The sequence below is a fragment of the Brachyhypopomus gauderio genome, chromosome 4 (genome assembly GCF_052324685.1).
Source record: "Brachyhypopomus gauderio isolate BG-103 chromosome 4, BGAUD_0.2, whole genome shotgun sequence".
Classification (NCBI taxonomy): domain Eukaryota; kingdom Metazoa; phylum Chordata; class Actinopteri; order Gymnotiformes; family Hypopomidae; genus Brachyhypopomus; species Brachyhypopomus gauderio.
This window is the reverse complement of record NC_135214.1, coordinates 25,979,623-25,997,532: the sequence shown is the minus strand read 5'-3', so window position 1 is coordinate 25,997,532 and position 17,910 is coordinate 25,979,623. Positions and strand designations below refer to the sequence as shown.

Genomic DNA, 17,910 nt, shown 5'->3' with positions numbered 1-17,910 from the left:
ATGGTTGGGGTTAGGCTTTAGGCATTTGGGGTTAGGATTAGGTTTTGGGGATTTGGGGTTAGAGGGGTTAGGGTTAAGATTAGGTTTTCGGGATTTGGGGTTTTGTTGTGATGAAGCGTATATCTACTTCCATCTTATTCCATCTGATTGGTGTTTTTAGAAGGTGAGTTTTATGTTTTTATTTATTGTCTTTATGCTGTTTCAGGAAGTGATTATGTTAAAAGTCACATGACATGCACTACAAAATGGCTTGTGAGCATGATTCAAAACAATACACATTCTTATATATTCCTATTATATATTATTATTCATATGTATTATTTGACTGTTCTCTCCAAGGATTCCACAGAAGCTGCATTTGTTGAAAATGGATTCGACCCAAGAAACAGAAGCCTTGGTCTGAAACTCTGCGTGGGGTTATGGCTGCTCAGCCTGATGTCTGTAATAGGCATATCCTGGTGTCTGCAGTAGGCGTGTCCTGGTGTCTGCAGTAGGTGTGTCCTGGTGTCTGCAGTAGGCGTGTCCTGGTGTCTGTAGTAGGCATGTTCGCTGTGTGAAGTTGCCTGCAGTAAGAGAAATTTACCCAGGATCCTCAGAGATCAAAACGCCTGGCTGTATGTCCACTCTCTATCACAGCTTTATTTCTTTCCAAAACAAACAAAACAACCAGAAAGATGAAATCGAAGGGAATGCTGGGACATCTGCTCATGTGGATTGTGAAGAATGAGAAGGACTGAGAGGAGGATGAGAGGGAGGAGGAAGAGAAAGAGGGGTAGATGCTCTTCTCTCTGTGTTTGGTGACCTAACGCTAACCCTTGACCTGAACCTAGGCTGCCGGTTTCCACGGTAGACCCCCCCTCCAGGAATAAATTGGTTGGGTGTAAATAGATCCACCACCATTTGTCAGTGAAATTGCCTAAGGAAATGCAGTTGGGTTTGAAACATCCATCATAAATGCCCTCTTATATGATGTAGGGTTATGAATTGGTTTTCCTGCATAAATATAGGTTGAAATGAGTGTGGAGTGTCCACAGAACTGCACCTATGTGAGAGCAGCACTTACACATTCTCTGACCTGCTGTCCTGTGTTTTAGTGCGTCTCTCCACCCCTGCAGTGCACTGTGTTTTAGTGTGTCTCTCCACCCCTGCAGTGCACTGTGTTTTAGTGTGTCTCTCCACCCCTGCAGTGCACTGTGTTTTATTGTGTCTCTCCACCCCTGCTGTTCACTGTGTTTTAGTGTGTCTCATCACCCCTGCAGTGCACTGTGTTTTAGTGTGTCTCTCTAGCCCTGTGGTGCACTGTTTTAGTGCATCTCTCCACCCCTGCAGTACACTGTGTTTTATTGTGTCTCTCCACCCCTGCTGTTCACTGTGTTTTAGTGTGTCTCTCCAACCCTGCAGTGCACTGTGTTTTATTGTGTCTCTCCAGCCCTCCAACCACTGTTGGGTTTGTCACTCATTTTTTGGCATGAGTTTCAGCTTTGGGCTCTTTTGTCCTTTTGTCACAGGAATAATTACTTTATAAATCTACCCGTGACATGCTGTGAGGACAGATCTCATCTCTGACATTTTCTGTGCTTTTCTGACAGATAAAAAAAGAAACATTGATTAAAAGGGATAGATGAAGAGGGATTGATGAGGGATTGTTGCTGTGTTTAATGCTTCTGGTGGCCAGCACACATTTAATTTCAGTCTGTGAATGTATGATTCTTTAATTGTACATATTATATAAAGTCAAGGAAGATACAGTTGTTATAATTTCTCTTCTGCTAATGATTTTGTGTTTTTACGAGAACAGTTGTGTTTTCATACCGCACACAGACGCTATAGAACCCCGATCCTATAGAACCCTAGCTGTATAGAACCCCAACCCTATAGAACCCTGACCATATAGAACCCCGACCCTATAGAACCCTGACCGTATAGAACCCAGACACTCATAGAACCCTAGCTGTATAGAACCCCAACCCTATAGAACCCTGACAATATAGAACCCCAAACCAGGACTCTGAAGCCATGGCGGAGAAGCATGGGGTCAAAACATTGCCTGCTGAAAATAAGAAGGTAAGAGAAGGTTTGGAGTGTTTTGGGCCACGTGTTTCCCAGAGAATATTAGATATTTCATACGTAACATGTACTCAGCACAGCTGCCTCACACGAACCAGGGAACCGTGCCAAAGGAGCTACAGGCCTGAGGCCTAAGACCTCACTGGGGAATTGCCAAGGTCCGTACAAAAAAACCTCATTACCAGTCTGGGACATCCACTGTTGGTGTAGCCAGTGTGTGTGATGTGTGAGGCAAGCATTCGCTTTCTTATAACTCCCAACGTCTCACTCAATCACTTCTCTCTGAGAGGACAGCTACGTTTAATGGACAACTGATTGTTGAATAGATAATTATGTAGATATTTAAGATGTTTTCTGAATTTTGCTTCATGACTTCTATATTCTGTGAATGCACTCCTTGGCTCCTGTTTTAACATTCCAAATGAGTTTATGAAGAACAGTTTGTCAACCAGTCAACCAGGTAGCACATGTTGGCAGAGGAACGTTCCAGACATCACTGCTTTTACAGCAGTACATATGCATAATGGTCAGGTATATATGTAAATAACACTCTTTGGAAACAATAACAGTAACAAAAGTTTCATTTATATGTCATTCATATGTTTGTTTTATTGGTGTAAGCTAATACATAATTTCACACTACTATCCAATGTAGTGTATTATAAGAATTATTATTTTCCCAGATATTGTTCCGGTGCAAACAGATGTTTGAAATCTGATGAACAGCTTATCTGTTGTGACTTTATTTTGCAGAAGTGGCAGTATAATGGAAAAAAGACATGATGCCTCTTTTTCCTTTTATTAAAGTGCTGATTAATTATTTGTTCTTCGATTAATTATTTGACAATGCTAAGGTACCTAAATCTAGTAGTAGGCTATTTGGGGGTGTGTCTGTGCATGTTGTGTATGTGTTATTTGTTGGGGAGTGTGTGTGTGTGTGTGTGTGTGTGTGTGTGTGTGTGTGTGTGTGTGTGTGTGTGTGTGTGTGTGCGTGCTGAACTAGTAGAGTTTGTGGCAGGAAGTAATGTTAAACATGTTTTGTAGAAGTCATTTTAGCCAGTTGGCATGCTGTAGTTTTTACTTGTGTGAAGTCGTTGGAGCTAGCTAGCTTTGGATGGTAATGAAAGTAATGCTAATAAAAGTCAGTAGACTGTAAACGCTAGCTAACAACCTAGCTAGCTAACGACCTAACTCGCTAACGTCTATTATCTATTTTCATTGCCATTTTAAGGGGTTTAAACCTTAACAGATTCTCCTTCTGTCTTCTTTTTTAAGCATGACTGAAGTTCCTAGAGGACATGCTGTCTGTCATTATTCCACAAATCCATGGTGCTGACATGCTGGTATTTAAATAGGCTCCATTTCAGATCTTCATCAACATTTAAATGCTCAAAAAAGTTTGCCTGTGTAACGCCAGGGATACGAGCCGTAAAGGAAGTGGACGGAAAAGTAGAGTGGCAAGGTTTGGGGGCAATGAGTGTGTAGAGAGGCGAGGTTTAGGGACATTAAGTGTGTAGAGAGCAAGGTTTAGGGGCATTCAGTGTGTAGAGAGGCAAGGTTTAGGGGCATTAAGTGTGTAGAGAGGCAAGGTTTAGGGGCATTCAGTGTGTAGTGAGACAAGGTTTAGGGGCATTAAGTGTGTTGAGAGGCAAGGTTTAGGGGCATTCAGTGTGTAGTGAGACAAGGTTTAGGGGCATTAAGTGTGTAGAGAGGTGAGGTTTGGGGGCATTAAGTGTGTAGAGAGGCGAGGTTTAGAGACACTAAGTGTGTAGAGAGGCGAGGTTTAGAGACACTAAGTGTGTAGAGAGGCGAGGTTTAGGGGCATTAACTGTGTAGAGAGGCGAGCTTTAGAGACACTAAGTGTGTAGAGAGGCGAGGTTTAGAGACACTAAGTGTGTAGAGAGGCGAGGTTTAGGGGCATTAACTGTGTAGAGAGGCGAGCTTTAGGGACACTATGTGTAGAGAGGCAAGGTTTAGGGACACTAAGTGTAGAGAGACTAGGTTTAGGGACACTAAGTGTGTAGAGAGGCAAAGTTTGGGGGCATTAAGTGTGTAGAAAGGCAAGGTTTGGGGGCATTATGTTTGTAGAGAAGTGAGGTTTGGGGGCATTAACTGTAGAGAGGCGAGCTTTAGGGACACTAAGTGTAGAGAGGCATGGTTTAAGGACACTAAGTGTGTAGAGAGGCGAAGTTTGGGGGCATTAAGTGTGTAGAAAGGCAAGGTTTGGGGGCATTAAGTTTGTAGAGAAGTGAGGTTTGGGGGCATTAACAGAAATACATTTCAAATTTCCAACATACAGGCAAGGACGTGGCATAATGAACAGAAACAAGGAACACGGACAAGGCAAAAACCAAATAAGAAAAGAAACAACATGGAATGAACTAGAATAATTAAATAAAGACACAACTGTGATAAACAAAACCAAAGGGCACGGGAATATCAGCAGGGTAAACATAATACAACAAACCAGGTAAAAAAACGAGGGCATACACGGGAAAATACATGAACAAGCAAACACGAATTAGAAAGAAAATTAACAGGACACAGAAAAACACTAGACAGAAGCTAAATAGAACTAGACTAGTACGGGCAAAAACAAAACTCAGGAACCTGAAACACAAAGCGAGAATTGCGGAAGGAAACAGACTAGACTATGAACAAGAGACCTGAAACAATGACCAGCAATGGGGCATTAAGAACACAGGGTATTTATACACAATAGGGCATTAAGAACATGGAGTTTATATACACAATGGGGCATTAAGAACACGGGGTATATATACACAATGGGGCATTAAGAACATTAGATTTACGGCATTTGGCAGACACCCTTATCCAGAGCAACTTACATTTTTATCTCATTTTTATACAAGTGAGCAATTGAGGGTTAAGGGCCTTGCTCAGGGACACCTCAGTCATGTCCTCAGGTCTGGGAATCGAACCCACGACCCTCCGGTCACAAGACCAGTTCCCTAACCATCAGGCCATGACTGACCTGGGTGTATATGGGGTGTATATATATACAGTGAGGCATTAAGAACATGGGGTATATATACACAATGGGGCATTAAGAACACAAGGTGTATATACACAACGGGGCATTAAGAACACAAGGTGTATATATACAATGGGGCATTAAGGACACAAGGTGTATATATACACACACAACGGGGCATTAAGAACACAGTATATATACAGAAAGGGACATTAAGAACATGGGGTATATATACACAACAGGGCATTAAGAACACCAGGAAAAACCAGGAATCTAAACAGGTGGCCCCCACCTCCCATACACCACAGTATAATCTGAAGAAGGTACACTGGTATGAAAAGATTCAATACCGACCAACCCTAGTAGTGAACAACATACGGAATGTTGTGTGTAGACTGTACAACATGCACACTGTACAATGTGTAGACTACAACATGTAGACTGTACAAAATGCAGACTTCAGTGTGTCGATTACAATATGGATACTGTATACAGTGTATACTATACAACATGCAGACTGTATATAGTGTGTAAACTACTAAATTTAGACTGTACGACATGCAGATTGTCTAGTGTGTAGACTGAATATTATGCAAACTGTGATCAGTGTCAAAGTCAAATTTATTTATATTGCGCTTTTTACAACACATGTTGTCACAAAGCAGCTTTACAATCGTATAGGTCCAGATCCCTAATGAGCAACCCAAAGGCAACAGTGGCAAGGAGAAACTCCTTATGTTGGCTAACAGAAGTCCGTATTTGTTGTCCAAAAGTAGCTCTATTGTTATAGTTGTGGTTCTAGCGTGTAGACAATGTATTCATAAACTCTACTCCACAGTACATGATTAAAATTCACAATTGTGTTCCTAAACCAGACAGGCATACTGTTCATCCATGGTGGAAGCTAATCTCCTTATATCAGAACTTGTATGTCATCAGTCAGATCTAAGCACATCTTGGTGATGAGAGCAGAATGACTAAAAGCTTCCTCCCATTATCCAAACATGAGCTGCGTTTCCATGGCGCTTGGGTTTAATGGTGGTGTCAGAAGTGATTTCTAATAATGGCACAGACAAGCCAATCTGCTACACTGGCATTACAGTGCAACTCATACAGCTTCCTCACTCACCAGCAGATAAGTGTGTGTGTGTGTGTGTGTGTGTGTGTGTGTGTGTGTGTGCGTGCGTGCGTGCGTGCGCGCGTGCGTGTGAGGACCTCGGTTTGGTTTGGTTTGGTCCTAAATTGAAGAGGTATAGACGTATGCCATGTGACAGAAAGATCTAAACTGAATTCTTTTATCCATTGGTCCATTGATCCAGTGTAGCCAAATGGTGGAGGGGGTTCGATATGGTGGCTTCAGGATTACACATCTCCTTTTTGTAGATGATGTGGTCCTGTTGGCATCATCAGAACCTCCCACTCTCACTGGATCAAGTGTGAGACGGCCGGGAGACAAGTGTGAGACGGCCGGGATGAGAATCAGCACTTCTAAAACTGAGACCATTTCACCCATTTCGGACAAGGGTGGAGTGCCCACTCTAGGTCGGAACTGAGTCCTAGCCTCAAGTGGAGGAGTTCAAGTATCTCTGGTTCTTGTTCACGAGTGAGGGGAGGATGGAACAGAAGGTTTACAGGCGGATCGGTGCAGCGTATGCAGTGTTGTGGAAGTTGTACCAGAGCTGAGCCAAAAGGCAAAGCTCTCAATTTACTGGTCAATCCACATTCTGAATCTCACCTGTAGACATGAGCTCTGGGTAGTGACAGAAAGAATGAGATTACGAATATAAGCAGCTAAAATTAGTTTTCTCCGCAGGGTGTCTGGGCTCTCCCTTAGAGATAAGGTGAGTTAAGTCATCCGGGAGAGACTCGGAGTAGAGTCGCTGCTCCTCCATGTAGAGAGGAGCCAGATGAGGTGGTTCAGGCATCTGGTCCAGATGCCCCCTGGGTGCTTCCCTGGTGAGGCGTTCTGGGCATGTTCAACTGGGAGGAGACCCCAGGGAAGACCCAAGATACGCTGGAGAGATGATGTCTCTCCCACAGTGTGGAAGAGGTGGCTGTGTAGAGGGAAACCTGGGCCTCCTTGCTTAGTCTACTGCTCCTGAGACCCAGACCCGGATAAGGGAATGTAAATGGACTGATCGAAGATCATCCACATCTCACCACACCTTCACAATGCTACTGACAAATGTTCCTCAATGTGTAAGACTGCATAAACACAGAGTGAAGCTACGTTGAAAGCCGTGAGAGAACATCAGCAATGAAAGAAAGGAAGAGACAGAAAGATACAGAGAAAGAAAGATATAGAGAAAGGAGACAGGGAGAGACAAATAGAGGGAGAGGAAAAAAATATGTTGGGATTTGTTGAGTAAGCAGAGGTTGATGGAACTGATCTGTATGTGTGTGTGTGTGTGTGTGTGCTGAGCACAAGACTCTGGATACACCACCCATGACCAATGACACATCACACTGATTCAGTCTAAGAAGGATTTCAGCTTCACACAGACAAGACAGAGTGTGAGAGCAAAATCTAAAAATGTTAATTATTCACAGCACACGGTAGAAACGACTGGGAGAAGGAGCGGTACGGATGTGGAGATGTCATTACACATGTAGTGGTGAAAGAGAGGAACATTTCTCTCAGACCCTGATTGAAACTAGGAAACGTGTCAAGCTTGGGAGATAAATAACCACTCGTATGGGAGCTAAAGACTGGGTGAGGACAGGGTTATACCGGGTGAGGACAGGGTTATACTGAGTGAGGACAGGGTTATACTGGGTGATGATAGACTGTTCTTCACAATTAAATTACATTGATTAATTAATTAATTAAGCTAAATTAATAATGCTACCATTAAATACACAAACCATCATTGTCATTCAATCTTTATTTCAAATATGTTCATATACACTGCTCAAAAAAATAAAGAGAACACTTAAATACAATGTAACTCCAAGTCAACCACAACCTTCAAGTGAAACCAATCTGTTCAGTTAGGAAGTAACACTGTGAATCAATTTCACCTGCTTTTGTGCAAATGGAACAGACAACAGGTAGAAATGAGAGGCAATTAGCAAGACACCCCCTATAAAGGATGTGGTTTTGCAGGTGGTGACCACAGACCTTTTCTGTTCTCATCCTTTCTGTTTGATGTTTTGGTCACTTTTGCATTTTGTCAGTTCTCTCACCATAGAAGTAGCATGGTGTCTACAACCCACAGAAGTTGCTCAGGTAGTGCAGCTCAGTTTGACACATCAATGTGTGCTGCGGCAAGAAGGTTTGCTGTGTCTGTCAACACAGTATTCAGAGCATGGAGCAGATACCAGGAGACAGGCCAGTACACCAGGAGACATGGAGGGGGCCGTAGGAGGGCAACAACCCAGCAGCAGGACCGCTACCTCCTCTTTTGTGCAAGGAGGAACAGGAGGAGCAATGCCAGAGCCCTGCAAAATGACCTCCAGCAGGCCACTAATATCCATGTTTCTGCTCAAACTGTCAGAAACAGACTCCATGAGGGTGTAATGAGGGCCTGACGTCCACAAGTGGGGCTTGTGCTTACAGCCCAACAACGTGCAGGGAGAACACCAAGATTAGCAGATTCACCACTGGCACACTGTGCTCTTCATGGATGAGAGCAAGTTCACGCTGAGCACATGTGACAGAGTCTAGAGATGCCGTGGAGAATGTTCTGCGAGGTCATCAGGAGCATGTCCAGGCATTGTAGGGAGGTCATACAGACACGTGGAGGCCACACACACTACTGAGCCTCATTTTAGGAATTTGCACTGAATTTGGATCATTTGATTTTACACTTTTATACACAGAGTATGATTCCAAATCCAGACCTCCATGTGATCATTTTGATTTACATTTATAATTTTTGTGATTTTGTTCTCAATGCATTTCACTGTGTAATAAAGATTTTCAACTGGAATATATTATTCATTCATTCTAGGATGTGTTATTTTAGTGTTCCCTTTATTTTTTTTAACAGTGTGTATGGTGTATATATTTGATGTAAATACAGTATGTGTGTTGGGTGATAAATACAAATATGATTAATGTGCAGACATGTTAAGCAAGTCTGTGTGTGCATGCACGTGTGTGTAAATTTGTGTGAATGTACGTGAGGAGGGATGTGTGTATGCGCCTGAACATATGCATCTATATGGGTATATATGTGCTTGACTGTATGAGTGAATTAATGTGTGTGTGTGTGTGTGTGTGTGTGTGTGTGTGTGTGTGTGTGTGTGAGATACAGAGAGAGAGTGCAAGTAGGCATAAAAGTATGAGTGAGTGTGCATGTATATCTGTATGAGATAGAGCATGTGTCTGACTCAGTGTTGCAGGCTCAGGTTTGTAAAGTGCTGTTTAGAGCACAAATCTAACACTAACACTCTACCGCGCTAACACTCTACCATGCTAACACTCTACTGTGCTAACACTCTACTACACTAACACTCTACCATGCTAACACTCTACCGTGCTAACACTCTACTGCACAGGTGTCAAACTCAAGGCCCAATGTGGCCTGCGAGAGCTTAAAGAGCCAAATTGTCAAAAAAAAAAAAGAAGTAAAAGTGAGCTAAATCTATTTCCCACAGTTATGTTACCCGCGAAGTGACACATCTCGACACTGCAGTGTTTCCATATCGATGCGATTTTCCCAATATGTGTAATTGAGAAATACAGATAATGATTCCAAAATGTCCAGGAAAAGAAACATTGATGCAGAGCAGATGGAAGGGTGTTTCAAGGAAGATGGGAAAGTTATGTTTGCGCTTCAAGGAGAAAAATGGGTATGAAGCGGTGACGGTTGTTAAATATACAATATACGTCAGCATTTTGCGACCAAACATGAAGCTAAGTATGCCAAAATTAGCCATAAAAACCGACGGATTGTCAAAGAATTAAAAAGCAAACTGCGATCGCAACAGAATGTGTTCACAACCACAAACAAAACGGCAGTAAAAGCTGCTTTGTTGTGGCTAAAGAAATCGCTGTGCTTCAGTCTTTTTCAGAGGGAGCATTTTTGAAGCACTATTGCTATTTTCAGTTATTTGATATTTCAAGTTTTGAACAAAGTAAATGTTATATATTTCATAAATTTTTCTTTATTCACTTGGATAGTTTGATCATTGATTGATGGAGTAATGTGGGTTTCATAACCTTTAAATAACAAATTATATTATAATAACAGAGCAACCAGCAAACATTTTTTTTACATTTACACAAATATATCTGTAATATTTGTAACTTGAATAAGTAATACATTCAGAGGTATTTAACATTAAGGAGTAGGTACATTTATATGTTACATATGGCCCTCCGTGGGTAACGATTATGCTGATGTGGCCCGCGGTGAAAATGAGTTTGTCACCCCTGCTCTACTACGCTAACACTCTACCATGTTAACACTCTACCACGCTAACACTCTACTGTGCTAACACTCTACCACGCTAACACTCTACCACAATAACACTCTACCACAATAACACTCTACTGTGCTAACACTCTACCATGCTAACACTCTACCACAATAACACTCTACAACACTAACACTTTGCAACACTAACACTCTAGCAGCTCTCGTTTTGTTCACACCATCTTCTCCCCAGATTGCACTGCCATTAATCTCCTTTCAGCATATATTCATACAAACCAACTGAGCACACAGCAAAGAGACATCATACAGAAAGAACAGTAGTTTGAACTGGAAGTGGTTGTCTTGTGCCTACTTTGTTGCTTTATGTCTATTTGCTAGAAGTGTGCATCTCTCCAATAAATGATGATCCGATACACATTTAGATACATGCAGTATGATGCGATTCAGAAATTATATATTTTAAATTGGATCGATTCGGTGTGATTCAATTGAGTAGGATATCGATACGATTTAGTTCACTAAAATAAGGGATGAAATACAATTTATGCTTCAACATAAATGAATACTAGAAATGTGTTTTTAAACAATTCAATATTTATTAATGTAACATATTGCACTGGAAGAACTTTACAGAGTCTCTTTGGCAATGAAAAACAATATTCAAGTTCACTGTAGGCACAAATTAGAGCCTACAGACTTTTACAGGTCTATGTGTTATGTTATGTTATGCTATACTTTATTGATCCCACGAGTGGGAAATTCAGTTCCCCCGGGGCCACGGTGTAAAGCACCGAGATCCCAGAGTGGCCACTGCATCAAGAGAGCACCACCATTTACTGATTGGGGGGAGAAACATAGAGAGATAAACATTAGGAGGAGACAAAAAAATATGACCACAGATAATTCTCACAACAATTTTTATGTTGCTTTGTGTTTCACGTTTGAAAAGTGCTGGAATTTTGACTAACGTAGCATACTTTAAAATGCTTGAAATTGTAATGGTATTTCGTTTCACAGCAAATAGCTGTATGACTGAACAGTTCGCTTGTATTACGTTTACAAATAAATTTACAAATAATACCGCGCAGCTACACAAATGTAATGTCAGGAGATACTGTAGCAACGGACAGACACTTGGCCACTCAAGGAGTCTTAGCCCTTTAAGTGACACTGGGGGGCTGGGCCTGCGCGCCAGGGTTGCGTTATCAATAAAGTTTCCCTCCTTGGGATTTTTGGATTAAGCAGTTTCTGCCTCGGTTACCGAACCTGCTTCAATACATTGTTAAAAATGCACTTCCAATAAAGTGAGTATTGGAAAATTTAATTTTGCTGCTGAATGTAACTACTAAAGTAACTTGTAATCTAACGTAGTTACTTTTAAAATCAAGTAATCAGTAACGTAACTAAGTTACTTTTAAAAGGAGTAATCAGTAATCGGATTACTTTTTCAAGGTAACTATGCCATCACTGCTGGTGTGTTTGATGACGCTACAAGCAGCCTGGACGAATACACTGACACAGTGACGTCCTACATCAGCTTCTGTGAGGACATCTGTGTTCCAACCAGGACTCGCATTAGATACAATAATGACTGTATCTAATGAAGCAACTGCGCCGGTCTAAAGAGGAAGCATTTAGGAGCGGGGACCGGGCACTCTACAACAAGGCAAGGAACACACTCAACAGAGAGATCAGAGCTGCTAAGAAGAGCTACTCCACCAAACAGGCTGATGTCCACTAACAAGCCATCAGCCGTCTGGATATTCTCAGGCTACAAAAGAACCCCCCACCAGACAATGGGGGGTCATGAACTGGCTGATGACCTTAACAGCGTTTACTGCAGGTTTGAAAAGAGATTAAAATTGTGTCGTACCGTTGTGCCTCAAATGCTCCACAATAATATCCATCCCCAAAAAGCCCACCATCACAGGATTGAACAATTACAGACCCGTTGCACTGACCTCTGTGGTCATGAAATCCTTCGAGAGGCTGGTTCGAGAGGCTCCTCACTTGAAGGAGATCACCAACCCCCATCTAGCCCCCAGACAGCTTATCAAGCCAACAGGTCGGTGGACGATGCAGTGAACATGGGTCTTCATCACATCCTCCAGCACCTTGACCATCCAAGTACATTGGACTTCAGCTCTGCGTTCAACATGATCATCCCCGGACATCTACACACCAAACTGACCCAACTCAGTGTGCCAGCCTCCACCTGCCAGTGGATCACCAGCTTCCTCACTAGCAGAAAGCAGCAGGTGAGGCTGGGAAAGATCACCTCAGGAACCAGGACTACCAGCACAGGAGCCCCACAAGGTTGTGTTCTCTCCCCTCTGCTCTTCTCACTCTACATAAACGAGTGTACCTCCACAGACCCCTCAGTCAAAATCCTGAAGTTTGCAGACGATTTGACAGTCATTGGTCTCATCCGGGACAGCGATGAGTCTGCTTACAGACGGGCTGTTGAGCATGTGGTCCTCTGAAGCAACTACAACAACCTGGAACTGAACACAGCAAAAACAGTGGAGATGAGAGTGGACTTCAGGAGAAGCCCCCCAACCCTTCCAGCACTCACCATCCTAGACAGTACTGTGATGACTGTGGAGTCCTACAAGTTTCTTTGTACAACAATCTCCAAGGACCTGAAATGAGACTACAACATCAGCTCCATCATTACAAAAGCTCAGCAGAGACTGTACTTCCTGCGTCAGCTGAGGAAGTTCAACCTGCCCCAGGAGCTGATGGTGCAGTTCTACACCGCCATCATTGAGCCTGTCCTCACTGCATCCATCACAGTGTGGGGCAGCTCAGCTACCAAACACGACACCCACCGACTGCAGCGCATCGTCAGGTCTGCAGAGAGGACCATCGGTGTGACACTACCCACTCTGCCAGATCTACACACCTCCAGAACCAGGAAGTGTGCAGAGAACATTGTGTCTGATGCTTCACACCCTGGACACCACCTGTTCCAGCATCTCCCCTCAGGACGGCGTTTTAGACAACTGATGATTAAGACCATCAGACTAAAGAGAAGCTTCTTCCCACATGCCATCACTCTTATGAACAGCTGAACACTACAACACAACATCCAGGATACAGTCTGTTGCATACACACAAGACTGTTACTCACAATCCATATCCGGCTCGTCCCTCTCACCCTGTTCACCTCCTGTACTGCACTTTATTAATCTGGTGATGGTGCCTAAGAACCACAGTACCTATTGTCTCTGCCAGTAATTTCCTCTTATTTATATGCCTTATTTAATTCAGTTTAATTTATCTATTTAACTCAGTCTGCACCTCAGTGCCTTTTACTGCTGCACTCAGCACTTTATTGTAGATATACTACTTTGCACATGGCTTACAATGTATGTTTTGTGTGTGTGTTTATGTGTGAGTAAATGTTTTACGTCGGTGATGTTACTGTTAGTTATTGTGCACTAGGAGCTACTGTAACCACACACAAATTCATTGTATGTGTGAGCATACTTGGCCAATAAAGCCCGATTCTGATTCTGGGAAGGGGAGAGCCAGAGGCCTGGCATACAGTTTTTGTGTCAAAGTTCGCGGTGGAAGGCGAGAGCCATCTCTGACAGTCTCTGTGTGGGGAAAGGAGCAGGTAACCAGGACGACGACCTTCAGGGAGAATTTTGTTTGGGCGCCAATGTAGATAAATGAGAATGCAGAATTATTTAGCCCAGAGCCCGTCCTTGAGCACGTGAAACTCCTCTTAAGTCAGTGGTCTCCCAACTGATCCAACTTCGCATGTAGAGCAGTGAGACCCTCCATGATCGAATCCAAGCTTTACTGACAGTCACAGTCTGCGTTTCGACAGCTCTACCCAACACATCAATCAAATTGGACAATTTTCGTGGGTGTTCAAGACCCACTCTTATAATTTCCTGATACACCAGGGCAATGCCTAATCCAATCAGCAGAAACCCTATGATCAAAGTTCCAAATAGATACACATCCTCAAAATCTTCTAGGGAGAGGGGCACAAGACACAAACCACACCACGTCTCCCACGAGTCAAGCTCATATCCAGCTGAGAACATTCAGTCCAGAGATGTAGGTTCTCCAGCACCATGACTCCTAGTGAAAGTGCCAATTGCGTTGAGAGACCACATAATCAATTCCATCTTCTTTGTTTAAATTCAAAGAGCAGCGTCAGGGTTCTGAGACAAGACAGAGAAGCTAAGCGAAAACCAGAATTGCAGGAGCACGAAAGCCGGAAGAGAAGATTTGCATCAGATCAAAGAATAATGGGCTACTGAGGTACAACATAAAAAGAATTCCCTTCTGAAAAAAATTCTGAAAACAGAACATAAAATGGTGTCAGTATTTTAAAGTACTCGTTTGTAATTTCACATGCTTCTGCATAATATCTGTTACTAGTGCACACATTTCATTTTTTTCAATGGCATTTTGCCATTTATAAACTGAACACCAACTTCCAAAAAATATAGCTACAATTTTTCGCTTTGTTATAGAGCTCTGGCACGCATTTGTCAGTAAAATACTGTCGTGTTGGGATGTTGTACTGCGGTTCAAATGTTTTAATCATGTCGCGAAGGCCCTCATTCTCTACCACACAGTATGGATTTGGCTGGAAGAAGTCCTGTATGTCTGTGTTTTTATCCTGCCGTGTCTTTGGGCTAGCGGTGATAGCATCCTCATCGCCAGTTTCCCCATGTCGTCTCACCAAACGAGTGTTGAGGTTTGTTGTACTACCAGAGTATTTGAATGCGACTGTGCGTTCTTTGCAAACAGCAACAGTTTTGTCTAGTTTTCCATTCTTCAAAAAAAAAAAAAAAAAAAAATAGTTTTCCATTCTTCATGTAAAAACCAAACTTCTTCCAAACTTTAGATTTTAAGCTCGGCAGAGCATTGTGGATGGTGTCAGACATTTTTCTTTCAGACGTGACTGTGATGAGTATCGCAAGACTTAATCAGAGAGCGTGCGCGAGAGTGTTTAGTGTTTTAGTGTTATAAGTGTTATCAGTATTAGTTGAGGCTTTGACAATACAAATGTAGCATTATTTGTCAGGCCAATATAGCACCCTGAATTGAATTGAAATAAAGACATGCAAACGGAGCAGCCAGTGCAATCCAAAATCAAAACGATTTACATTTAACATTTAAACATTTAAATCGGGCCATTGGCCAGTTCATGCTACAAACAGAACGACTCAGGGGTCCGTGTACCGATGCATTCACATCGTTTAAGTCAAAACCGGATTTCTGACTTGGAACGGTTATTTTTTAGACACCTACTATTTGCAGTGTTTTTTGCAGAGTGATGGGTTCTCTCACCCACCGTAGTGTGCTTTGTGTACTGTGTGCTGTTTTGCTTCTAAACATCTGAAAATCTGAATACATAATTTGCTGCCCATTGGGGTCCCAGGCTGATTCACACATAATTAAATAATTAAATAATTTATGTTGTAAACTTCAGTGAATTCAAATAATGTTTCACAAATTCTCCAAAAAATTCTTGCATTAACCACTCTTTCCTTTCCACAGAAAATTCTCCAGCGGTTTGGTTAAAGTTCCCAGAAGAGAGATTTAGTGTTCTAGACTAAATGTTGAGTGTTCTAAACTAAATGTTGAGCATTCTAAACTGATGTTTGTGTTCCCACCTGGAAAAGAAGTCAAACAAATTAGAACCCCCAGATTTGCTGCATCTAGCACAGATGTTTTCACTTCTAATTACTTATCTCTTACTAATCAGAGGATTAACATGAGACCCATCCCAGGGTGTTTGCACTGAAAGTTGAGTTATTGGAAAAGATCATAATATATAGATGTATGATTTGAGCTTTGTGCCACCCTACTGAGAGTCTTTTGGTCTCTGCTGAAACAAAGCCCAGATTCCTGCCTCTGCCAGACATTATGAAGAATTCCCTGGCAAGGACTATATAGGAACAGCAGCAGCTGAATTAGAATCCTCATCTGTGAGGACTTCAAGCTTCAAGATACAGATGGGAAAAGTAGACCTTTCACCTGTAAGAGGCAGTTATCCCTGGAGTTCTGCCTGTTTTAAATTTTACATTCTTTACCCTAAAAAAAACAGTCTTATCAAATTTTACACAAGGATATGTTCTACTAATAATTCTACACATTGATATGTGGCAGGGTAGCAACTACTTACTTTCAGAGGTGTATGCAAACATACTATCGGTGCCCCCGGTTGCGAACGTAAATTGTTGAGGGGGGGTTGTTGAACGTAAGATGGACACAAATTAAGTATTATATCTCATCGATTTGGCGCCCCCTCTAGTGCAGCGCCCCTATGCGTTACCCCCTTTTTGCGCCACTGATATGTGTAGCTCTCAGCTCTCAGCACACTGACGTTGTGCTGTTTATTTATTGCACTGTTGTGTCTTACACCCCGTCAGAACTCAGGTGGCTCTACAGTCTGGATGGGCCAATTAAGTATGATCTCAAGAGCGCAGCTTCATCTATCTTGTATCCTTTCCCACGCTCAGGGTTTAGTTCATTATAGATGGGAAATAAGTAGTGTTTTAAATCTGGTCTCATTTAAATGTGAGACCAGTAAAACACTGAGAACACTACAGAGACTTTATAGCATTGCTTTTCAGTTCAATTAAAATAAGGAGTTTAGGAGAGAACAGAAGGCACCAGTTCCACTTTTGGAGATTAAATTTGAGTTTGTTTTTAAAAAACATACTGTGTGTGCTCAGGTCTTGGACTGCTCTATAAGAATGTGTGCTCAGGTCTTGGACTGCTCTATAAGAATGTGTGCTCAAGCCTTAGAGTGCTCTATAAGAATGTGTGCTCAGGCCTTAGAGTGCTCTATAAGAATTTGTGCTCCAGCCTTAGAGTGCTCTATAAGAATGTGTGCTCAGGCCTTAGAGTGCTCTATAAGAATTTGTGCTCAAGCCTTAGAGTGCTCTATAAGAATGTGTGCTCAGGCCTTCGAGTGCTCTATAAGAATTTGTGCTCAAGCCTTAGAGTGCTCTATAAGAACGTGTGTTCAGGTCTTAGAGTGCTCTATAAGAATGTGTGCTCAGGCCTTAGAGTGCTCTATAAGAATTTGTGCTCCAGCCTTAGAGTGCTCTATAAGAATGTGTGCTCAGGCCTTCGAGTGCTCTATAAGAATTTGTGCTCAAGCCTTAGAGTGCTCTATAAGAACGTGTGTTCAGGTCTTAGAGTGCTCTATAAGAATGTGTGCTCAGGTCTTAGAGTGCTCTATAAGAATGTGTGCTCAGGTCTTAGAATGCTCTATAAGTGAATGACTTTATGAACTATGGATGAATAGAACATTCCATCTCATTTTTAGAGGAAAGTGAAGCTTCTATGATTTCCTGCAGACACCTGATCTTCTCACCAGTGTGCAGAATGCCCAGAGGGTCCTCATTAACGCCAGGTTAGAGATGTGCTTCACCTATTCTCTGAGAGCAGACCAACTGGGACTGCTCTACATTCTGGATGTGT

At 42.3% G+C, this 17,910-nt stretch overlaps 1 protein-coding gene across 1 annotated transcript in view; it reads left to right on the top strand.

Annotated features, from left to right (window-relative positions):
• The window catches only part of gfra2a (GDNF family receptor alpha 2a), a 59,786-nt gene extending 56,743 nt beyond the window's left edge, over positions 1–3,043 (top strand). The window contains exon 10 of the mRNA XM_077003363.1: positions 340–3,043. Within this exon, the coding sequence (XP_076859478.1) occupies positions 340–471 (132 nt within the window). The 3' untranslated portion in view covers positions 472–3,043. The remainder of the gene's footprint in view (positions 1–339) is intronic.
• Positions 3,044–17,910: the final 14,867 nt, after the last annotated feature.